Genomic DNA, 26,815 nt, shown 5'->3' with positions numbered 1-26,815 from the left:
CAGCTATGTAGAATTATTTTTAATTTTCTATGGGGGTCAAAAGATAGAATAAAAAGAAAAACACTGATTGGTAAAATAGAAGATGGTGGTATTGGAGTAATAGATATACTTACTAAATTCCACGCATTGAAAGCTGCCTGGATACCGCGACTTATAAAAAATGACGGTCATAACTTTATACGTTCACACCTTGATAAACTATTAAGAGCTTATAATGTAAATCTAGAATATATATTGAAAATGAATTGTACTGATTTAAAGAACTTTGATATATTTACCAAACTTCCACAATTTTATAAAGAGGTGTTTATTTACTTTAATCAATGTAAAAAAATTCTTAATGTGCAAAATATGAACAATAACGAAATATTACAAGAACCAATTTGGAACAATAAGCATTTTTTGTTTAATGGCAAGACTATATATTTTAAAAATTGGATAAAAAATATTAAATATGTAAAAGATTTGTTCAATGATAGCGGTTTTAAGACCATTGATGAAATAAGCAAAGAAATTTGCAAAAAAGCAAATGTACTTTGTGAATATAAAATAGTCAAATCAGCTTTTAAATACATAAGAGAGAAAATTCATGGATACGAATCAAAATTTATAAACATAAAAGATAAAAGATATTTCAATTTTACTAATAAATATTGTACGGTTGAAAAACAAAAATGTAAATTTTTCTATGAAATACTTTTGAGTAAATTGTTTATATCACCTAAGCACCATAATTTATATCACAAAGAATATAATGTCAGTAAAGAAATGTGGAAACACATTTATCAACAAAAAATCAAGTTAGCTTTAGATAGAAATATTGCTGAATTTAATTATCAACTGATGCATAATTTGCTTTCCTGTAAAAAATACATGTTTAAATGGAAAAAAGAATCTTCTGACAAATGTTCTCTGTGTCTAGAAACAGAAGATATGAGACATCTTATATATGAGTGTAAAAATGTTTCATTGGTTTGGAATATGGTGTCTTTGGCGTGCAAAGTCAATATTCAATGGAAAAGTATTGTTATTGGTTTTTATTTTGAATGTAATCAAACCACACGCCTGCTTAATAACTTTATTTCCTTCATTGCTTTGAAGATATACAAATATAAAATGTTTTGTAGACTAAGTAATCTTGAAGAAACTGAATATAGCATATCAAATCATGTCAAGAAGTGTACAGTTTTGTGGTGTAAAGTTATAAAGTATAGTAATTATGCATTGAAAACAAATGCTATTGAACATTTCATAAAACTGTTGTAATTTGTATCTATATTTTTTCTGCAATGTATTGCATTGTACCTGTGCTATTGTACTACTGATGGTATTAATATGAGTAATAAACTATGAAATCATAAAAAAAAAAAAAAAAAAAAAAAAAAAAAATATTACACATCTATTACTGAACTCTATCCAGTTGATAAATTTTGCGTCATTCAAATTTTGAAGGGGTTTGACGGGGACCATATTTTGTGGCGGAAGGATTTATTAATCAAAGAGTTATAAATCTGCGTGATTTTACAATTTCTGCATCATCTAATATATCTTCTATTATTATACTCCTATACGCGTATTTCAGTTTTATAATTGATGATACAAGTAGTTTAGACTTGGAAGTAGTTCAAATGTTGTAATTTATTAATTTGATTGATATATTTTTCCAAACAGAACACCGATTCTTGAAAAAGTTTTAATTAATTTACTCGAAATTTTGTATGAAAATTCAGTATTTTCGCCAATAACTTAAAAATTTGATCTCCAACACCCACTTTTTAAAGTTCGATTTAAAATTATAAGACGAGACCTTAAGAATTATGTGAAATTTTACAAATTGACATTACTCTTTTAAAATATGTACTTTTAAATCATGATTTTTTTCTTATATCAAGTACAAAAAACGTCATTATTTATTTCCATTACTAGTATTGAGCTTTTTTCTTTTTCTCCCCCCCCCCTTTTTTTTTTTTTTTTTTTTACATCTGTGTTGTGAGAAGACATGGTTATTTATCTATTTTATGTAATGATTGCTTTGTGTTGCTTATGTTGTGTTGACACCAACAGACAAATCAAGCTTAATTGAATAAATTTAAGCACAAAAGGGTCATGTTTAGAACACTGAAGCTGTAAATTACAAGCATTGTGACACCATTTTTCTTTTTAACTTCTTTTAAAATTAAAATTCCCCTTCAATGTAGAAATCAAAAATACACTTCCCCAAAAAATTGACATTACTCTAAATTTCAGGTGCGAACCTCTTTAAGATTTTTTCTAGGTTCAAAGAATTTGATAGACCTAGGATGGGGGGGGGGGGGGGGGGTCAGTGACCTTCGTTACTGCTGTGCACATGGTTAGATCGTTCTGGATTGATTTTTTTTTTTTACATGAAAAACACATGTTTTAAGTTATCGTGATTTTTAGAAACGTTTTGAATAAGAACATGAAGTCCTTAAAATGTTTCAAAGTAATTTTCAGATACGGTCATTCTACATTAAGTAAAAAATGAAGAAAAGCTGAAAGACCTAAAATGTTTTGTTATTCTGATCTCAACCACCTACACACTTAAAATCAAAATATGTTGTTATTCTGATCTCAACCACCTACACACTTAAAATCAAAAGATGTTGTTATTCTGATCTCAACCACCTACACACTTAAAATCAAAATATGTTTGATATATACTATCGACATTACGGTGAAAGCTCCGGCTGAATATGATGGTTTTTCAAGAATCGCGGGCACTACTAAAAGAATATCATGTGACTCTAATGATGGATCCGGGCGCGTTATCTCCAGTAGATCTGAAGGCTATTGTTTCGTGTTCTGGTACACGTGTGTGCCGCCCCCGCTCTGGAGTGCTGACATCGTGCCTTTCTTTGATTTGCACCGAGCAATGATCTGTAGACATATTGCAACATCTCAGAATCTCTACAGGTAGAATGAAACTTGTCTGAACAAGTAACTTACGTAATTTATACATCTCAGAATCACTACAGGTAGAATGAAACTTGTCTGAACAAGTAACTTACGTAATTTATACATCTCAGAATCACTACAGGTAGAATGAAACTTGTCTGAACAAGTAACTTACGTAATTTATACATCTCAGAATCACTACAGGTAGAGTGAAACTTGTCTGAACAAGTAACTTAGGTAATTTATACATCTCAGAATCACTACAGGTAGAATGAAACTTGTCTGAACAAGTAACTTACGTAATTTACATCTCAGAATCACTACAGGTAGAATGAAACTTGTCTGAACAAGTAACTTACGTAATTTATACATCTCAGAATCACTACAGGTAGAGTGAAACTTGTCTGAACAAGTAACTTACGTAATTTATACAACACCAGATAGAAGTATACATACCGAATTATTTATATAAATATGTGTATAGATAAAAAAAAATGTAATTGTCCAAACTACAAAAGCTGTGCTTCACAGTGCTTTCAAACTTAATAATCATGCAATGACGATAAAACAATCATGTCACTGAATTTATTAATTACTTCTATTTAAACCAATCATGTTACTGAATTCATTAATTACCTCTATTTAAACCAACCATGTCACTGAATTCATCAATTACTTCTATTTAAACCAATCATGTCACTTCTGGTTAGATATAATTAACATTTCTGCTTTCTCTTTCCTAATATATAATTTCATTGAAGATTTTTGTGATATTGGGACTAAAATAGATCCATTGTTAAGAAATAAATAACTGTAAGAATGATAAAAGATATGTATTTATAATATTACAGTACGTTTAATATAAGAATGCATCTTACAAAATACATAAAATGAATACTCGTGAACCTTATTAATGAACGATGATTCCACGGAAATGAAGAAATTTACGACGAGGAGTTACGACTCTTCTCTGTGGAAGGTACGAAGTCTTGTCGATTGCAAACGACTTCCGGAACTGCTGTCAAACGAACCATTTTCCCGTTTTCGACAACGGCTGTTCCTTGACACTCCAGAAAACAAGAAATAAAAAATAGGATGAGCTGCATGGTTGACAAAGAACAGACTCTGTGCGACGTTGGAGAGGTAGAACGGCTCGTGTCCGTCAACATAGAAATGTAAGCAGAAGGCGAGCACGGCAGTCAGGCAGACGACTGTCGTCACACTAATGGCGACCATCATCGTGTGCATCTTCCTCTCTTGGCGATGGCGCACTGTCATATAGGTATGCATTTTTCGAATTTTCATGACATGCAGAGTCAAACATGGAATTAATGTTATAGCGAGAAGGTAAAACACACACGCGATCTCTATAATTAGCGAAGTCTTAGTAGACATGGCTTTTCCAATAAATCCGGTATTCATAGCGACCTTTAACCCGTATATGGCTCCAATAACACCACTACAAGTCCAACAAAAAATTGAATACACTACTATTCTCCTTGACGTCACCACACTGTAACTTTTTAGAGGATGAGCCACGATATAATACCGCATCGCACTTAGCATAACGAGATGGTAACAAGAAGCGTTTAAGGAAGCGAACGCAAAAATCCCAACGAATGCGTCGAATACTTTGGCCTTCTGGTCTATGCAATGGAAGACCAGGGCATAGAGATAATTGGCCCGGAATTTGATAAATCTGAGAACCACGGCAATACTATCCGATATCGCCAAACATAGAATAGCCGTGTAGGTGGGGGTGTGTAAGACCTTGTTTATCCTGGTCTGCACAATGGTGAAGATGTTGCCCAGTAGGCTGGTCAGGGCTAATATCACGCCAATAGAAGTAGCCGTGTCGAACAGGGTCCGCCATTCATCCGAAAAAGGAATTTTCCTGCAGGTGTCATTTTCAAGTTTTATCACGCTAACATTAGAAACGGTGGTAAATTCTGTCAGCATCCTCAATTCATTCTAAGAAACCAATTCCTTTCTCCCGTTGTTTTAAGCACAAGATTACATTCCAATCCAACAGGTATTCTAAAATATCACCAGCGCCCATAAACATAATGGTCTAATTCTCCGGGAATAATGTAGAATAGTTTTCCTGTATCTATCCGTGATAATTATCCACAACATCATCAGTTTCTGTGTCTGACAGAGGACACGTCATATCGTGTACGGTTCCTGCTACTACGTGCCCCCTCGCGTGAAAATATAACATGTCTGCGCATCCAAATTGCAAATGATGATGATTGGGCGAATTCCTCGGAGATTGATTGTTGATTTCCTCGACAAAATGTCTTTGAAGGAAAAACAAAACCAGAAAAAACCCAGTAATTTTCCTACTGACCTTAATCAATGTAAACTTAACATTGACTGTGCTTGGAGTGATAGATCCGTGATATTATTTGTGGCCAGGCAGTTTCGGACCCGTCATTACACTGTACTTGTAATGTGATGTTCGGAAATAAAGCATCATGTCGTATGCATTATTTTTTTTTTGTAAAAAGAAAACCAAAAAACAAATATTTTAAATCCTATCTCTTTGTGTTTGTTTTTGTTTTGTTTTGGGGGTAGGTGTGATTTTTAAAAAAAAATAAATTATTTTTCATTTATTTATTGAGTATTTATTTATTTTGTTTGATGGGGATTTCCCCAAAAAATATAGGGCTACTTTGTAAACTTGAAAACTATTTCTTATACATAGAAAGGTGCAGTTAAGAAGTCGTCCTACGCTTGCAGGAATATAATACGAACATGTGCTCTTTTTCATTAACTCTATAAAAAAAACCGAGAATAGTCTAACATTTGTGACGTCATATGTTAGGGTTACCCATTTTTGTTAAAAGAAAGTTATACATGCACTCTCTTTCAAAACAAAGAGCTATATATTTTTAAAATAAAATTAAGTCATTGTCGCGGACCAAATTCGTTCAAACCCTGGAATCCCTTACCTTCATATGAAAGTTCGAACGTCGTATGTTAATCCTTATACTCACATGCTTGGCGTGTTCCCACTCAACAGATCATACACATCTACAGGGGATAGATTTATTTTTTAAAAAATGAACTGGTCACCGGAAACGGTTTTAAACATAACTATTTCTGTGACAAATATAAAGATTGGTATGTGTCAATACCAAATATATCTAAACGTCCAGAATTTTTATTAATCGACGCCGAAAGAGGTCCATTCTTGAAAAACCCGTCTCCCTTATCGAACGTCACTTTATGACGTCACAACGACCCAAGAGAAAGCAGCGGAGGGGAGACTGGGTTTGAGCCGCAGATTGAGTGTTCAGTTAGACTTCTTAAATTAACACCAAGTTCTATTATCAATCATAACGTGTAACTTCATTCAATATATACATGTACATAACAATTAGATTTAAATCGAATGACGTGAGGTTGAATGGACAAACTTCATGAGTAACTTGCAGAAAAGATTCATTTCGCTTGAAGAAGGCTGCTGAGTTCCTCAGATTTTCCCCACCGACATATGTTCCTTTCCCGAGGGGAAAAATCAAATACTGTGGGAACGACATCAGACTCTAGTTTAAACAATATTTTATTATGTATAATACATAAAAGGATTGGACAACAGGCGTTGCCTATATAAGTCCTCTCCATACAAATACATGGTCAAGGTCATACCGATATAGTTATTATATAATGATAATGAAGCAATATAATATTTTAAATTACATTGATATGTTTAACAGTTTCCATTTCTATGATAATTTACAGCTTGATGTATGACTGACAAATATAATTTAGGTATGGATATAGAAATTTACTACACAGGAAAAAGATATAAAGAAGTTGGTTCTGTGGTTTGAAAATGAAATTTTTTAAGAAATTAAACAAATCTATTTGTAGACAAGATAAATTCATGCACAATTTTGAAAATTGTAACATTTTGGTTATAACTGATTGTCACCATACAAAATAGGTTCTAAGGATAAAGGTAATTGTAATTTTAGATCATTAAAACTTTGTATCAGTATTTGTCTTTGTGTACAATATTTTGGACAATTCAGAAAAAAGTGAAGTGTGGTTTCAGGACTATTTTGACAGACCTAAGTAATTAAAACAGGTAGTGACAGTTCCATCGCCAAACGCTCGGCATCAGGTGTGAATGTCACGGATCCTCGGAGATGACCTTAAAAACGGATGACCCGTGTCACAGTAGGTGTGGCACGCTAAAGAACCCTCACTGCTCAATGGCCTTAAGCGCCGAGCATAGGCCTAAATTTGAAGCCTTTCACCGGTCTTGGTGACGTCTCCATATGAGTGAAAAATTCTCGAGCGAGACATTAAGCAAGATACAATCAATCAATCAACAACTGAGATATATGCGAGACGTATTAAGAATCGGAATTCTGTTTACATGAACACATCAACCTAATTAGTGAAGTCACAACATTTGAATTAGTTCAAGGTCTCTACTACATCTATCATCAATTACTAAAAGTGAGATACACATGCTTAGGGGTAGAATTGTTGACGATACATTGGAGAAAACAAAAAGTGAAATTGTACGATTTAGATCTTCTTGACTAAAGAATCCTTCCGCCGCAAAATGTAATCCTTTCCAAGCCCGTTTAAAATTGGAATCAATCGGTAAAGAAATAATTTCAACTGGATAGGTTTAAGTAGTAAATATGCAATACATCTGAACCAATAGAATAAGTATTGAACCATTATCTACAGTTATACACGTAGTATTCTGTATGCGCACTGTGCAGTTATTCTGTATGCGCACTGTGCAGTTATTCTGTATGCGCACTGTGCAGTTATTCTGTATGCGCACTGTGCAGTTATTCTGTATACGCACTGCGCAGTTGTGCTCAAAAGCTGAGGAGTTAATTTCCTTAAAGCAAAAATATTTTTTAAAAAACTAATTGTCAACTTTTAAAATTCCATCTTCTCCTGACTTGCTGAAATTACCACTTAATACACAGTAGATACCATTTTGATATTTAGTACATATAACTGCAAACAAAATGTCAACTTTTAAAGTTCATTTTCAATAGATTTTAATTCTATTTCACTATTTCATATCATAAATGAAGAATGAATTAAGCATAACATTTTGTAATGGAAAATGATTCTCTTAATAAAAGGTCAAATACATCATTTCCAGATTAGATAATTTCAATAAATAAGTTTTCTTTAATCTTTAACCAAACTTTAATGAGTGTTTGTGAGCCAGTAAACTTTTCTTAATGACGTCATTTTGAGAGGGTCGGAGCCTCGTCTTCATAAGTTCAGACAGCACAAAGTATAGCAGCGGGTGCACAGCATGGTTCAGCGCCAGACAGACCTGCGACAGCTGACTCTCAATGAACATTTGTCGTCTGCTGAGGGTGTGACTAGCGTGTCCGATAGTTTTGTGAAGCAGTAACCCAGCGATCGGTACGATGCACACAACTGTTGTGATGGAGATCACCGCCATCATGGCGTGCATTCGGATCTCGTGTTGCCTGTTGACCACCAAAGATTTCCGAAGTTTTCTGATTTTTAAAATATGAATTGTCAGCAATGGAATGATTGTAATGGAAAAAAGGTAAACAACAAAAGCGATTTCTAATATATCAGATTGTTCTTTATGGGTATGGCTTACTGTTAAAACTTTGGCGCCATAAACAATGCTGGCGATAAGAGCTAGTCCCCAGCAGACGACTGAATATCGTAACACAGTCCTGCAGGTCAGACCAACATATGTTTTAAAAGGGCGGGAAATCAATCTGTATCTCACTACCGACAACATTGTGAGATGGAAATAAGAGGAATTCAGCGTCAAAAACGATAAAACAGAAATTGAATCCTCAAAGACGAATCGCTGTCGGTTATTACATCCACTTATCATCACAAAAATGGCGTGTGAGCGAAATTTAAGAAATCGAAAGATTGCAGCCACCATATCGGAAAACGCCAGGCATGCGATGCAAGTAAATGTTGGCGAATGAAGTACGGAGGTTTTTCTTATGAAGACGATGGTTACAGAATTCCCAACACAGCTTAACACTGTCAGTAGTATTCCAACACAAGTAAACACTTCGTGAACGTAATTCCATTCAACTGGAAGTTGACCAACACCACACCGTGCCATCGACGATTCATTTCGAATCGTTTGATTATCTCCCAGAAAGTTGTCTGAAGGTGTGAAGTTTCTCTCCATCGCGGAAAAGTGTGATGGAGAAATTACTGTTCGAGTAGCCCCGCGTTCATGTTGATGAACGGTGTGACGAGATCTGGCGTTTGTAGTACAGACCGTGGTTATTTATGTCGAAAGCTGACAGTTAAATATTACTCAGTCCCCGGTTATGGTATAATGATTGAGTTGTTAGAAGCTCAGGCGCAGTTTTCTCGATTTTATCAATATGACATCTGCCACAATTCAAAGTTTTTGTGTACGTGGTAAATGTTATTTCTCTAATTTGAAGAGACTGAATTTATGCATTAATTGCAGCAAAAGTTCATGAAATTGCTGGTGCAAATGTGACAGTATCATCCCCTGAACATCTGTTCGTGCGATCTATTTTCTCCGTCAGAGACTGGCGTAATTTGTTTACAGTGCGTGCGTCCCATGATTTTAATCCTGTGTAATTATTTATGATTTATCCCTATTCGTTGAATTTCCGTAATCAAAATCACACGCTAAGCGCTATGTTTTGTAAATGTATTTCATTTTAACTTTTCAAAACAGCAGACAAATTTATGATTTCCCTATTAACAAAAACAAACAATTTTTTAAATTCCTTATTAACAAAAAATAGAAAATTTTAAGAATTCCTTATTAACAGCAATTCCATGAATTTCTTATTAAAACAAAAATAAACAATTTTATGAATTTCTTATCAACAACAGCAGACAACCTTATCATTTTTATTGTCTTGATGAAATTACGGCGATTTCGATTGGCTAAAAAATTCGTTGGAATTTTGCATCAAAGAAAACCTGATTTTGCCATCATTTTGTATATTGATGAAAGGTGAAGATAACAAACTGTGATCAATCTCATAACTTGGTTTTTGCGATCTCATCCGAAGGACCGCCCCATTTAGTCGCCTCTTACGACAAGCAAGGGGCTACTGGGAACCTATTCTAACCCGGATCCTCACGGGAGTTGAAGCTTTCTGATGAGAGAAACTATTTGTTTTATCATTTAAAACATAATCAAATGATAAGAAATGAATCTTATAATTCTCTTCATGATGGCGGTATCATAGGGAAAATTGGACGGATTTTTTCATTGATCAATGCGCGTAGCTCTTTGGGAAAGAGTTATAATGTTGATGAAATGAACTTCATTGCCGGCGAAAGATGAACATTTCATTTAGTTTTGTTTTATTGTTGCCAGAAATAAATGTCTCGGAAAAATGTATAGATCTATCAAGTAGAGAGTTAGTCCGAAAGTAAGAATATGCATGTATACCATTTAAAAAATTTGAAATACGCTATATTTCATATAGAGCTCAAAATACGTAAACAATGCACGCCTCATCCTATGACGTCATTGTAAAGAGGTCTATTAAAAATTTACGTCCATGTCATCATATTTAAAAGGCATTGAAAAACAATCAATTACGTCTATAACGATGATGGGTGAGGTTTTTGTAAAGACTAAAACCCGATCCGGATTAATAGGTTTTTCCTTTTGTTATCATAAATGAAGTTATCCTTTGTGACACTTCAAAAAAAAAAAAAAAGCTGGTGCAGTCTCAACATAATATGAGTGAAAAATTAAAAACAATAGTGTTGTTATTTAGTGAATGAATAATTCAGACTTATCGGACTTGCCACTCGTGTGTATACAGTTATGCTTGGAACATTTTTCTAGATACCTAGCATAGTGTTCTGTTCATATCATTGACCTGTTTTCGCATGGGTAAAAGAAAAATCTGACAAGGTACATGCACATTTTGAGGTCTTTGGAATTCCATGCATTTTTCTTGATTTCTGGCATAATTTTTCAAGCCAGTCATATATATATGTTAGTTTCACGTGTCCTTCCGCTTTATGGAAACTATTTTTTTCAAGAATTCTGACGATTCTTTCTCGGAGACGGTCGAAAACTCAAAATTTCGTCTCCACTTGTGCCGGATTGCTAAATGCTGTGGGGGGTTTTCTTGGTCAACTTTTGGTGGTTAGTTTTATAATTCAGAAATGCTGAGGATTCAAACAGTAAATCAATGTATGCTTTTTTTTTTCAAGGTCTAATGTCCGCACCATTGCAGGGTTTGCGTGACTTAATACAAGGTAACAGAAAAGGTGAAGATAGCGACCAGTGATCAATCTCACAATCGGAACTCCTCGAATGCGAGACATTCGAGGAGTTCCGATTGATCAATCTCATAAATCCTAATAAGAATACAAAACCATGAACCTAGACCTCTGGACACGTCAGAGTTGGGATCAGGTCCTTAGGGGGAATAAAACCTCGATATCTTTTCCATAGCAACAGCGTAAAAATGCGTAATGGCCAAAAACAAATATTGTGACCCCTCGCCCGTGCTGGGCCCCAGGGAAGGATGTCATACATGTAATATATTTGGAATGGTTCAATTACAAAGATTTGCTTTCATTTTGTCTAATTTTATAGATTCTTGAATGCGCGACAAGCAAAGGAGTTTCATGAAAGCATTATTTGAACTGGTAAAGGTTCCCCCTAATAGGCACACTCACAGCTCACAATGTTGGCGTCAAAGGTAAGAGAAACTCAGTAAAAGGCGTCAAAAGAAACGGGGAGGGGGGAGAGAAAGAAGAAAAAACAATATACCATAAAAGCAAAAGACGAATAAAAAAAACCAAAAACACACACACACACACACACACACACACACCCAAAAACCCAACAACAAACAAACAAACACACACACACACAATAAACAAAACAAGAGGCCCACAGACCTTATCAGTCACCTGAGTACAAGTAAAAAAGTATCACTATTCTCAGGGCTATGAAATCTAGAGAAAAAATCCTGTTCTGAATATCTAACCTCAGCAATAGTATAAAACAAGGTGTATTCTTAAAAAACGTCACTGCCCCCAAAAGTACATACACTGATGAAAGACTTTACATAATATAATAGGTGTATTCACATTAAAACATTGAAAGATATGGCTAATAATCCTAGAGTCAAACCCTTGGTTTGTGAAATTCACCATTTTTTGTACATCCTTTTCTACTATTCCTAAGTACGTATTTAGATTTTATACGGTATCGGCAAACTTGTGCATAAATACTATATATTAAGTTTGGCCCCACTCTGGGGTCAGAACCCCTACCCCGGGGATCAAGAAATTTACAATTTTGTTAGAGGCCTTCCTGCTCTACATCACTATGCATTTTTGTTTTATGTGCTAGGTCATTTTTATTTGAGGTGGAAACAAAAAATATCACAAAAGACAAAACAGGGGAGAGAACTGCCACTACATAGTCAGCTCCATAATCGCATTGACGACATGACGAGTTCAATGTCTTTACTCTCCACTCCTGATTCATCAACCTCTCCTTCATCCTCAGACTCCTCAGGGATGGGCTGTGATGCAGTGCTGGATACCTCTCCTCCGAGGCCGGCGGGATCCTCAGGTGTCTTAAACTTTTCTGCAGCTGTCATTTGGGCTTGTTGACTTAGATCTTCAATCTTAGCTTCACCGAACACGATGTAAGTATCTGATGCTGGGCTTTTGTACACATCTGGTCGGTTGATGACAAATAAAATGTTCTTGGATTTTCTTATGGTCATTCTGGTTACACCTTGAATCTGTTTCAAACCCAGTTTAGACATTGCTTTCCTGGCTTTCGTCTCACTACGACTCTGTTTAGCTTTGCTGACCAGTTCCTCTGGGATACCAGCTGCAGCAGCCACCTGGCTCTGTTGCTGCATATCTCCGTCCTCCTGACGTCATCATCACTGTCGGACTCGGTCCCTGACCCCAAAGCCTCCTCGGGCTTGGTGTCGTCGATGGGTTTCTCCTCTGCTTCGGTTGGCATTATGCTGAAGTTGTTCTGCTTTCGGCGGCTGAAAAGGAAGTTCCGGTTTACAGGAGTTATCTTTTCCTGTGCGTGATCCACGACAATGCAGACAGCTTGAATTATTTTCGTTTATAAAACTCATTAAATTAGATATGAAAGGATAGGACTACGTTGGACTTGTATTACGAGATGTTTAACACCCTTTGGATAGGAAGATTCGATCGGTTTCTTGGAACTAAGGTGATTTTGTGATTTGTTTACAACCGGTGTCCTATTTTCGTGTCATCCCTTGTTAGATATTTATATATAGATTGAGAACAAAATGGATAAGAAGCCCCTGTGCCTTAACAAAGCTAGCCCACTCCTCAAGGAGATCAAACAACTGTTCCCTTTACAAAGCTAGCCCACTCCTGAAGGAAATTAAACAGCTGTTCCCTTAACAAAGCTAGCCCACTCCTGAAGGAAATTAAACAACTGTTCCCTTTACAAAGCTAGCCCACTCCTGAAGGAAATTAAACAGCTGTTCCCTTAACAAAGCTAGTCTGCTCCTTAGGGGAATCAAACTGGCGCACACTTCCCAAACGCTAGCTCTACACGAAGCCCCATAAAATTAGAAAATAGGAACCCGGAAACCTGTAGGTCATGCTACAGTAATACGATAGGGTACTACCTAGGTACATATTACGATAGGGTACTACTTAGGTACATATTACGATAGGGTACTACCTAGGTACATATTACGATAGGGTACTACTTAGGTACATATTACGATAGGGTACTACCTAGGTACATATTACGGTAGGGTACTATAGGTACATAATACGATAGGGTACTACCTAGGTACATATTACGATAGGGTACTACTTAGGTACATATTACGATAGGGTACTACCTAGGTACATAATACAATAGAGTACTATAGGTACATATTATGATAGGGTACTATAGGTACATATTACGGTAGGGTACTACTTAGGTACATAATACGATATGGTACTATAGGTACATATTACGATAGGGTACTATATGTACATAATGTGATAGGGTACTACCTAGGTACATATTATGATAGGGTACTACTTAGGTACATAATACGATAGAGTACTATAGGTACATATTATGATAGGGTACTATAGGTACATATTACGGTAGGGTACTACCTAGGTACATATTACGATAGGGTACTACTTAGGTACATATTACGATAGGGTACTACTTAGGTACATATTACGATAGGGTACTACTTAGGTACATATTACGATAGGGTACTACTTAGGTACATATTACGATAGGGTACTACTTAGGTACATATTACGATAGGGTACTACTTAGGTACATATTACGATAGGGTACTACCTAGGTACATATTACGATAGGGTACTACTTAGGTACATATTACGATAAGGTACTACCTAGGTACATATTACGATAGGGTACTACCTAGGTACATATTACGATAGGGTACTACTTAGGTACATATTACGATTGGGTACTATAGGTACATAATACGATAGGGTACTACTTAGGTACATATTACGATAAGGTACTACTTAGGTACATAATACGATAGGGTACTATAGGTACATAATACGATAGGGTACTACTTAGGTACATATTACGATAAGGTACTACTTAGGTACATAATACGATAAGGTACTATAGGTACATAATACGATAGGGTACTACTTAGGTACATAATACGATAGGGTACTATATGTACATAATACAATAGAGTACTATAGGTACATAATACGATAGGGTACTATAGGTACATAATGCGATAGGGTACTATAGGTAGATACACATATTACGATAGGGTACTACCTAGGTACATATTACGATGAGGGAACTACATATACCTATGCGAAAATAGAAAGGAAGAGGAAATCGCAATTTTATCACTTGCCTTGCATTACATTAAATATGAAAGAAACTACAATGAAAGGCTTTTTAAGGATACTTGATACAAACAAAATTAATGGATGCCTGTGTTGATGTACAATATATATTTTGACTTACGTTTGGTTGTAATGAATACAAATATAAAATCCCTTCAAAATAACGGACTTGTACATTTTCTATGATGATCAAAGGTTGGAATTATCCTTCGTACATAACGCGCTATAATCTCTATTGGTGGTTAATTAAAAGAAATCCGAAATCGGATAATTTTGACAAATAAGAAACACACATTTTAGTTCTCGAAAAGCCTTTTTGTTTTAATCGAAAAGATTATTCTTGTTGATATCAATAGGAAAACATTTTTGAATAAAAATGAAATGTCTTTACGAGAAGCAAAATGCATGTTTATTATATTTTTTCCAAATTTTCCGACTTCGGGTGTTCGATTTTTTTTTCTACCGCAGAGATAAACACATAATTCAAACCCGGGATCAAGAACATGTGAAAATGGATTAACGAGTAAGTATTGATTTCCTTGTGACAAATGATATAAGCATTAATGTTTAAGTTGTGGAAATAACTTGTCTGTTAAGTAAATTCAGGCATATTTGAGTTGAAACGTCAATCGAAGTGTAAACCGTCACAGGTTCCGGCATTTACACGTTTTCCAGAATAAAATAATGAAGGTTTCCGAAGAGAAGTGGATGTAGAGTGTGCCTGTCCTCTTTTCTAAAGAGAATAGTATTGCCCTTACATAAATCTATACAAGGAAGCTGGGCACGTTATAAACGGCTTATAAACTTTCTAAACTGGTTCTGTTTTAATATCCGTACTCTATATAATCCAGTTTTCTACTAATTGATATAGGATGCAGAATGTTTGACAACTTCCCCCAGTAAGCCCACATTCTATAAATTTTCATCTCTGCTTTCAATTGGTCTAAAAAAAATTAAACTGATGACAACACCACATTTATCAGGGGTACATTTATCTACCGTCATTCCTATTTCAATTCCGGTTCTCTGCGCGCGAGATGACACGGACAGATGGAGAAAACGTCATCAGGACTGAATGATATCGGCACCTAGCGGGACATGATATGTATGTTGTTCATTTCTTCCCAGGATTGATATTGACAGATTCTATTTATAGACATGATTTCATGTACTTCATCGCCTCTTCAAAGATTTCTCGACAAGGATAAGATGTTATCTCATCAAGACTTCGTGACAGTGCATCCTATGAAATGGATGACAGTGCATTTATATAGGAATTAAAAATAAATAAATACTCCACCCAATAAACATCTAATGCGTTTTTAAAAAAAAAAAGAAAAGAATTGAACGTAGCGATCTTTGTAAATGGCATATATAGAATACGTTTTACATTAGCCATAAGATCGATTCAAATTCTAAAATTTGAACGTACATTAACAATATTTTATTTAGGTCTATATATACATATATTTACATTTCCAATGTTTTTACTTTTGATATCTTTACCACTTAAAATGGTAGCCATTAACTCATGAATGTGAACGATGTGCGTATGAATATGGATAAATATAGCACGACTATTCTAACGGCTGGGAATATTCCGACAGAAATGGTTCCAAGTTAAATATAAAAATAATGTGCTTCATGAAGTATGCTGGCATAAAGCGTCGCAGTTCGTGCATTTCCAAAACTGGAATTTTTTTTTTGGAGATATTGTTTGGGGTTGTTTATATCGTGCCGACTACCTACAAAAAACGAAAAGAAAAATGCATGAATGTGTTTAATAAACCACGTAGTTTTTTTTTTTTTAATGAGGTTTGCTTTGAATGAAATAAATCACTCATAATTAAAAACTTGAATAATTAAGTTACAGTCGTCATTGCCATATGACACGGATTATGTAACTACAGTTCAGAAATATGGGAACATTCATAATTACACGTTCACGAAACTTAAATTTAAATAACAAATATCATGTTACTGTTTCTGCCATTCTTCTTTATAGGGCGATATTTTTAAGTCCAAATCAACCAAGAGTTTACGTGTGAATCGACTTCGTCGTATATTTCCAAGCGTCTTGTTCATCTTGTGGGTGGCTGACCACACTGTTGTGAAATTTGTCTACATCATACGGACGCTCTGAATGACAAAATATTTAACACAGAAATACAGTGCTTACTATTCATGAAGAATTGAATTGATTAAATTCCAAGACAGTGTCTTGTTCCACGTTATCAAAATGAAACTAACTCTTAGCGAGTCAGACACATGCCGAGTAGCTGTAAGAATGGTGACCTACTTTTTTTTTTCTTTTTTTTTTAAGGTTTAAATGTTTTATTGACGGGGTATGGGATTCACTTTGGCAATTCACCACAATAATATATGAATTAATATGTGGGTAATAAAAGATCATTGATAGTACACGTAATGAAGTCCACAATTCGTTCATCATTTGAATTCCGGATCCGTTGGGAATAAAGTTTTAATTAATCATACCATGAACATTCATAAAAATGAACGGGATTAAAGATGATTGTTGTTATTGTGAAATTTAAGGGTCAATGGTGTTTTTTTTAACCATCAATTTTAAATAGTAGCCTTAATCAACTTATAGTCATGATCAATTTTCCTAGCAAATAATTTAATCGCTACACCAACATCATGGAAAGACGCAAAAAGTACGCAGAAACTACCAGTCCTACATTAGGGAGATTTTCTACAGGAGAGGATTCGGCGGAGGACAGCCTCCTCTCTTGTGTCAGACCACCATGTCAGGATAAATACATCGTCCATGTTAGCTTTCTGGTGTTGCTCATTTAAAGAACGGTTTTTTCGAAACCTACAAGAACTTTGCGTGTCTCGAGGACGATGTCAGTTAATATCATCGATATCAGACTTAAATGATATCATTGATTTCAGACTTTAATAATATTATTGATTTCAGACTTTAATAATGTCATTGATTTCAGAATTAAATAATATCCATCTAAAAGAGCTTAAACAGTTACACAACATCGATAGGCCAGACTTATTTGATATAATGATTAGAGATGACTCCTTACAACATCTACTCACGATATACTCCTCAGTGAGGAGTTTCTTGGCGACACAGTTAATGGAATACCCGGTGTTAGGTTCTGTTGAAATAACTGACTGTCCATTACAAAGTATTACTCCGCGGTACTCTTTGATTGTTCCACATATCTCAATTGACCGAATTCTAATATACATTTTTTGTATGATAGAGGGAATATGAGGGATTTAATCACCCAAGGAAAACCAGGGTGGATATGGTAGTTCAGGTGCCCCGAGGGCAACACCCGGGGTGGATATGGTAGTTCATGTGCCCCGAGGGCAACACCCGGGGCGGATATGTATCAATATAGATCTATATATCATTCTTCTTTACTATGTCGATCCACGCTTCTATCCCCCCCCCCCCCCCCCAGTACTATATTAATTTAGGATTATACCACCTCTCGCTTGCACTATTTTGCAATGCTTTTCTTTACACCATGTAAATATAATTCTAGAAATCACGTTGGACAGCAGGGTTTGCTTGAGTTCTACATACTCTGAAATGTGAACTCCTCGTGGTGAGAAAGGTTAATGTACCCTCACTTTACCAAGTCTTTCTTTGTGTTTCATGACAAAAATTAAATCCCGTGTCACTTCAAATAGATTCAGAATTCAATTTCTGTAATCTGGTAATCTTATTTAACATAGTAATGTAGGTATTGGGATCAAACTTGGGGGGAGAGACCGACCTAAAACAAATAACCGACTATCTGGTTTCTTATTTGTTTCTGATAAAACGCACTTTTCGGTGATAACTTCACCAGATTCTAGAACAATGTTTAATCACTACGTTTCAAAAGAAATATCATATCACTCAATATGCATTCATAATTTTCAGACCACATGTAATATGATAGACTATTAAACATGTTTCTGTAAAACGTGAGGTTGGTCGTTCTAGTTTTGGCTGTTTAACGGAAAGTGGGTCTGGTACATCTGCAGAACGTGTGTGAATTTAAATACCCCTATTTGTTATAGAAATGAAAAGACAAGATAAGGTTGTGCTGAAACCCTGATCTGGCTTCTGTATGCTGAGCATTTCACAAAAACAGCCTTAGACTAAACAAATAGTTCTGATACATTCCATACAGTGGTATAATCGTATGACATCATATAAAATATTTGTACAAACGTAATATGCAGATAAGTAATCAGGGCGGATGTGCCCGGGTCACGCACAGAACCGATTTGTAGGAATTATCTGCTTACAGTATTTGGGCACTTCTTCACACATAGCGAAATGCATGTCCAAATAGACTCACAATGGGGTATGTGTCCAAATAGGCAAACAATGGGGTTCAACTAGATCAAAACAAATAAATAAAATTTAGAAAAAAAATAATATAACTTGGGAAATGTATCCATTTGAATAAAGAACTAACGGGTTCAAAATACAAACAATATAGGATGTGTTCAAATAGACAAATAATGAAGGAGGTGTACAAATAGACAAATAATGAAGGACGTGTTCAACTAGACAAATAATGAACGACGTGTTCAACTAGACAAATAATGAACGACGTGTTCAAATAGACAAATAATGAAGGAGGTGATCAAATAGACAAATAATGAAGGATGTGTACAAATAAACAAATAATGAAGGATGTGTACAAATAGACAAATAATGAAGGATGAGTACAAATAAACAAATAATGAAGGATGTGTACAAATAGACAAATAATGAAGGATGAGTACAAATAAACAAATAATGAAGGATGTGTACAAATAGACAAATAATGAAGGATGAGTACAAATAAACAAATAATGAAGGATGTGTTCAAATAGACAAATAATGAAGGACGTGTTCAACTAGACAAATAATGAAGGATGTGTACAAATAGACAAATAATGAAGGATGTGTACAAATAGACAAATAATGAAGGATGTGTACAAATAAACAAATAATGAAGGATGTGTACAAATAGACAAATAATGAAGGATGTGTACAAATACACAAATAATGAAGGATGTGTACAAATAGACAAATAATGAAGGATGTGTACAAACAGACAAAAATAATGAAGGATGTGTTCTAATAGACAAATAATAAAGGATGTGTACAAATAGACAAATAATGAAGGATGTGTTAAAATAGACAAATAATGAAGGATGTGTACAAATAGACAAATAATGAAGGACGTGTTCAAATAGACAAATAATTATATAATTAAGGAGGTGTTCAAATAGACAAATAATGAAGGATGTGTACAAATAGACAAATAATGAAGGATGTGTACAAATAGACAAATAATGAAGGATGAGTACAAATAAACAAACAATGAAAGATGTGTACAAATAGACAAATAATGAAGGATGTGTACAAACAGACAAAAATAATGAAGGATGTGGTCTAATAGACAAATAATGAAGGATGTGTTCAAATAGACAAATAATGAAGGAGGTGTTCAAATAGACAAATAATGAAGGAGGTGTACAAATAAACAAATAATGAAGGATGTGTACAAATAGACAAATAATGAAGGAGGTGTACAAATAGACAAATAATGAAGGATGTGTTAAAATAGACAAATAATGAAGGATCTGTACAAATAAAAAATAATGAAGGATGTGTTCAAATAGACAAATAATGAAGGAGGTGTTCAAATAGACAAATAATGAAGGATGTGTACAAATAGACAAATAATGAAAGATGTGTACAAATAGACAAATAATGAAGGATGTGTACAAATAGACAAATAATGAAGGATGTGTACAAATAGAGAAATAATGAAGGATGTGTACAAACAGACAAAAATAATGAAGGATATGTTCAAATAGACAAATAATGAAGGATGTGTTCAAATAGACAAATAATGAAGGATGTGTACAAATAAACAAATAATGAAGGATGTGTACAAATAGACAAATAATGAAGGATGAGTACAAATGAACAAATAATGAAGGATGTGTACAAATAAACAAATAATGAAGGATGTGTACAAATAGACAAATAATGAAGCATGTGTACAAATAGACAAAAACAATGGGGGATGTAATATGAAAATAAAATGCATGCCCAGAGACTTGAACGGATCACAGATGTTTGTTTGGTGGGGTTTTTTACGTCCCCGTTTGTGCCATGGCCGTGTCAAACCTAAGACGTAATTTATAGAGGTAGTGATTGCTCCTTCACCAAGCAAGTGAGAATCACGAGTCTTTCGGATATGGCATTAAAAAACGGAGGCCCTGTGTCGCGGCAGGCGTTGGAACATTAAAGAACCCCCACTGCTGCGACCCTTCAGGAGCGCTAAGCATAGGTCTATATTTGTGGTACTTCAGCTACAGCTGGTGGCGTCTCAATATTAGTGAACAATGCTCAACAGGACTTAAAACAAACAACCAATAAATACAAAACAAACAACCAATACATACAAAACAAACATCCAACATATACAAAACAAACAACCGATACATACAAAACAAACAACCGATACATACAAAAGCAAACAACCGATACATACAAAACAAACAACCGACACATACAAAACAAATATCCAACACATACAAAACAAACAACCAATACATACAAAACAAACAACCAATACATACAAAACAAACAACCAATACATACAAAACAAACAAACAATACATACAAAACAAACAATCGATACATACAAAACAAACAACCAACATATACAAAATAACCAACCAACATATACAAAACAAACAACCAACACATACAAAACAAACAACCAATTATACAAAACAAACAACCAACACATACAAAACAAACAACCAACATATACAAAACAAACAACCAACACATATAAAACAAACCACCAACACATACAAAACAAACCACCAATACATAAAAAACAAACAACCAACACATACAAAACAAACAACCGATACATACAAAACAAACAACCAATACATACAAAACAAACCACCAATACATACAAAACAAACAACCGATACATACAAAACAAACAACCAATACATACAAAACAAACAAATAATACATACAAAACAAACAATCAACGCATAAAAAACAAACAACCAACACATACAAAACAAACAACCGACACATAGAAAACAAACAATCAACACATACAAAACAAACAATCAACACATACAAAACAAACAACCAATACATACAAAACAAACAAACAGTACATACAAAACAAACAAACAGTACATACAAAACAGACAATCAACGCATAAAAAACAAATAACCAACACATACAAAACAAATAACCAATACATACAAAACAAACCACCAATACATACAAAACAAACAAACAACACATAGAAAACAAACAACCAATACATACAAAACAAACAATCAACGCATAAAAAACAAACAACCAACACATACAAAACAAACAACCGACACATAGAAAACAAACAATCAACACATACAAAACAAACAATCAACACATACAAAACAAACAACCAATACATACAAAACAAACAAACAGTACATACAAAACAAACAAACAGTACATACAAAACAGACAATCAACGCATAAAAAACAAATAACCAACACATACAAAACAAATAACCAATACATACAAAACAAACCACCAATACATACAAAACAAACAAACAACACATAGAAAACAAACAACCAATACATACAAAACAAACAATCAACACATAAAAACAAACAACCAACACATACAAAACAGACAACACATACAAAACAAACCACCAATACATACAAAACAAACTACCAATACATACAAAACAAACAGCCAATACATACAAAACAAAAAAACAATACATACAAAACAAAAAAACAATACATACAAAACAGACACTCAACACATACAAAACAAACAACCAACACATACAAAACAAACAACCAATACATACAAAATAAACAACCGATACATACAAAACAAACAATCAACACATAAAAAACAAACAACCAACACATAAAAAAGAAACAACCAATACATACAAAACAAACAAACAACACATAAAAAACAAATAACCAATACATACAAAATAAACAACCGATACATACAAAACAAACAGCCAATACATAAAAAACAAACAACCAACACATAAAAAACAAACAACCAATACATACAAAACAAACAAACAACACATAAAAAACAAACAACCAACACATACAAAACAGACAACCGATACATACAAAACAAACAACCAACACATACAAAACAAACAAACAATACATACAAAACACCTCGTCAGATCGGGTTCACATGGACACCTTACATATACTATGAGGACACCACAAATTTCACATTTGAAACAATCCCATGGGGATCCGGGTTATAAGAGGTCCTCGGTACTCCTTGCTTGTCGTAAGAGACGACTAAATGGGGCGTTCGAATGAGACCAAAAACCGAGGTCCCGTGTCACAGCATGTGTGGCACGATAAAGATCCTTCCTTGCTCAAATGCAATAAGCGCCGAGCATAGGCCTAAATTTTGCAGCCCTTCACCGGCAGTGGTGACGTCTCCATGTGAGTGAAATATTCTCGAGAGGGACGTTAAACAATATACAATCAATCAATCACATTTAAAACAATGCACACAGCCCCTCACGTCCTAAATTGACCAATGCTTACACGGAACAGTTTGAACAGCTCCACCAGACGTGAACTTCTCGTGTAAAGCATGCAGAGAACGCAACAGTTATAAACCTCTCATACAACTGATAGAAATAACTCCTCAAAAACGTGAACCTCTCATAAAATGTGATAGAAATAACTCCTCAAAAACATGAACCTCTCATAAAACTGATAGATATAACTCCTCAAAAACGTGAACCTCTAATAAAACGTGATAGAAATAACTCCTCAAAACATGAACCTCTCATAAAACTGATAGATATAACTCCTCAAAAACGTGAACCTCTAATAAAACGTGATAGAAATAACTCCTCAAAAACATGAACCTCTCATAAAACTGATAGATATAACTCCTCAAAAACGTGAACCTCTCATAAAACTGATAGATATAACTCCAAAAAAAACGTGAACCTCTCATAAAAAATGATAGATATAACTCAACAAAAACGTGAACCTCTCATAAAACTGATAGATATAACTCAACAAAAACGTGAACCTCTCATAAAAAATGATAGATATAACTCAACAAAAACGTGAACCTCTCATAAAACTGATAGATATAACTCAACAAAAACGTGAACCTCTCATAAAAAATGATAGATATAACTCAACAAAAACGTGAACCTCTCATAAAACTGATAGATATAACTCAACAAAAACGTGAACCTCTCATAAAACTGATATATATAACTCAACAAAAACGTGAACCTCTCATAAAACTGATAGATATAACTCAACAAAAACGTGAACCTCTCATAAAAATGATAGATATAACTCCTCAAAAACGTGAACCTCTCATAAAAATGATAGATATAACTCAACAAAAAACGTGAACCTCTCATAAAACTGATAGATATAACTAAAAAAAAACGTGAACCTCTCATAAAAAATGATAGATATAACTCAACAAAAACGTGAACCTCTCATAAAACTGATAGATATAACTCAACAAAAACGTGAACCTCTCATAAAAACTGATAGATATAACTCAACAAAAACGTGAACCTCTCATAAAACTGATAGATATAACTCAACAAAAACGTGAACCTCTCATAAAACTGATAGATATAACTCAACAAAAACGTGAACCTCTCATAAAACTGATAGATATAACTCAACAAAAACGTGAACCTCTCATAAAAAATGATAGATATAACTCAACAAAAACGTGAACCTCTCATAAAACTGATAGATATAACTCAACAAAAACGTGAACCTCTCATAAAAATGATAGATATAACTCAACAAAAACATGGAGTCCTCCAATTAACCATGACGTAGTTTTGTCGACAGTTCCCCAGGATACCGTATACACATTGCTTACAAACCCATGACAACAGTACTAGTGAACTTACAAACCCATGACAACAGTACTAGTGAACTTACAAACCCATGACAACAGTACTAGTGAACTGTTCAAGTCAACCGTGAAGAAAATCCATCAAGGTATGACTTGTTCACGGAGATGAACTGCTCAAGCATGTCGACAGTTCTACTTTTGCAGTAGACATGCACCGTTTCTACAAACTTAAAAAAATCACACAAAGCACGTGTACAGATACTATTGACGACTGGACCAGAAACAACTAAGACGATTACACGTACACAGCTCAACATGAACTACAGCTCAACATGAACCGCTCATACAAACTATGTACACAGCTCAACGTGAACTACAGCTCAACATGAACTACAGCTCAACATGAACTACAGCTCAACATGAACTACAGCTCAACATGAACCGCTCATACAAACCACGCACACAGCTCAACATGAACTACAGCTCAACATGAACTACAGCTCAACATGAACTACAGCTCAACATGAACCGCTCATACAAACCACGCACACAGCTCAACATGAACTACAGCTCAACATGAACCGCTCATACAAACTATGTACACAGCTCAACGTGAACCGCTCATACGAACCACGCACACAGCTCAACGTGAACCGCTCATACGAACCACGCACACAGCTCAACATGAACTACAGCTCAACATGAACCGCTCATACAAACTATGTACACAGCTCAACGTGAACTACAGCTCAACATGAACTACAGCTCAACATGAACTACAGCTCAACATGAACTACAGCTCAACATGAACCGCTCATACAAACTATGTACACAGCTCAACGTGAACTACAGCTCAACATGAACTACAGCTCAACATGAACCGCTCATACAAACTACGCACACAGCTCAACATGAACCATTCATACAAACCACGCACACGGCTCATAATGAAACGTTCATACAAACCATGTACACAGCTCAACATGAACCGCTCATACAAACCATGTAAACAGCTCAACATGAACCGCTAATACAAATCATGTACACAGCTCAACATGAACCGCTAATACAAACCATGTACACAACTCAACATGAACCGCTCATACAAACCATGTACACAGCTCAATATAAACTACAGCCCAAATGAACCGCTCATACAAACCATGTACACAGCTCAAAATGAACTACAGCTCAACATGAACCGCTCATACAAACCACGCACACAGTTTCGTAGCCGAGTGGTTAGAGCATCGCGCTCAAAATCACTCGGCCTCTCACCTCTGGTTGGCGCGGGTTCGAATCCCGCTCGCGCCGGTAAGTGAGAAAGTTTTCCCAGTTTACTTACTTAAGGTCGGTGGTCTCTTCTCAGGTACATTGTATCTGGGTTGTCTCTTCCACCAATAATAAACTGGGCGCCACCAGATAACTGAAAAAAATTTGAGTGTGGCGGAAAACAGCAAAACAATCAATCAATCACATGAACTGTTCATATGAATCATATACACAGCTTTACATGAACTCATACAAATCATGTACACAGCTCAACATAAACTGCTCATGCATATTATATATCATATTATAAGCGGACATTGTAAGATCTCGACATGACGGTTTATTGTACGAAGCCTGTAACCATTTTCATGTTTGTGTGTGTGTGTGTGTGTGTGTGTGTGTGTGTGTGTGTGTGAGAGAGAGAGAGAGAGAGAGAGAGAGAGAGAGAGAGAGAGAGAGAGAGAGATCTGCAGTTATTTACGCGAAGATGACAAGACACAATTTGTGCGTCATTGACTGAGATATATTCTTATTAATGATTAACTTTTAATTTAGTCTCGCAGACAATGCAGTTGATACGATAAGGATGTTTACGGAGTTATTTTGGTTCGCTGATACCATCAAATTACTGTTAGATTTGTCTTATCTATTGTTTGAGGGTACAGGCACTAAGTTCTGTAGTCTTTATATAGCTAATTATCTGACATTTAACTTCTAAGTGACCTTTAATTAGCGGAATACTTGCTTTGTTTAACAGTATCAATCAAGAGAAAATTTATCGGGAAGTACTGAGTTATAGATTCGCCACTTAGTCAATACT

The 26,815-nt window shown here is 34.9% G+C and overlaps 2 protein-coding genes, 1 long non-coding RNA gene and 1 pseudogene across 3 annotated transcripts; all 4 read right to left on the bottom strand.

Annotated features, from left to right (window-relative positions):
• Positions 1-3,756: 3,756 nt before the first annotated feature.
• On the bottom strand, positions 3,757-5,245 carry LOC125671466 (melanocyte-stimulating hormone receptor-like). Its single transcript, XM_048907218.2, has one exon. It carries the CDS (start codon positions 4,873-4,875, stop codon positions 3,874-3,876), a length of 1,002 nt encoding a protein of 333 aa, XP_048763175.1. The 5' UTR covers positions 4,876-5,245; the 3' UTR covers positions 3,757-3,873.
• Positions 5,246-7,938: 2,693 nt separating this feature from the next.
• On the bottom strand, positions 7,939-9,330 carry LOC125669015 (melanocyte-stimulating hormone receptor-like). The gene is made up of 2 exons (XM_048903461.2): positions 8,543-9,330; positions 7,939-8,432 (listed from the first exon to the last, which is right to left on the bottom strand). Exons 1-2 carry the CDS (start codon positions 9,098-9,100, stop codon positions 8,292-8,294), a joined length of 699 nt encoding a protein of 232 aa, XP_048759418.1. The 5' UTR covers positions 9,101-9,330; the 3' UTR covers positions 7,939-8,291.
• Positions 9,331-12,347: 3,017 nt separating this feature from the next.
• On the bottom strand, positions 12,348-12,950 carry LOC125671467 (nascent polypeptide-associated complex subunit alpha-like; annotated as a pseudogene).
• A 3,335-nt stretch (positions 12,951-16,285) lies between these two features.
• Positions 16,286-26,137, bottom strand: LOC125671970 (uncharacterized). The gene is made up of 3 exons (XR_007368797.2): positions 26,069-26,137; positions 16,781-16,938; positions 16,286-16,544 (listed from the first exon to the last, which is right to left on the bottom strand). It is a non-coding gene; the product is annotated as an uncharacterized LOC125671970 (long non-coding RNA).
• Between the last annotated feature and the right edge of the window lie 678 nt (positions 26,138-26,815).

The sequence above is a fragment of the Ostrea edulis genome, chromosome 4 (genome assembly GCF_947568905.1).
Source record: "Ostrea edulis chromosome 4, xbOstEdul1.1, whole genome shotgun sequence".
In the NCBI taxonomy this organism is placed as follows: domain Eukaryota; kingdom Metazoa; phylum Mollusca; class Bivalvia; order Ostreida; family Ostreidae; genus Ostrea; species Ostrea edulis.
This window is presented reverse-complemented; position numbering and strand designations above follow the sequence as displayed.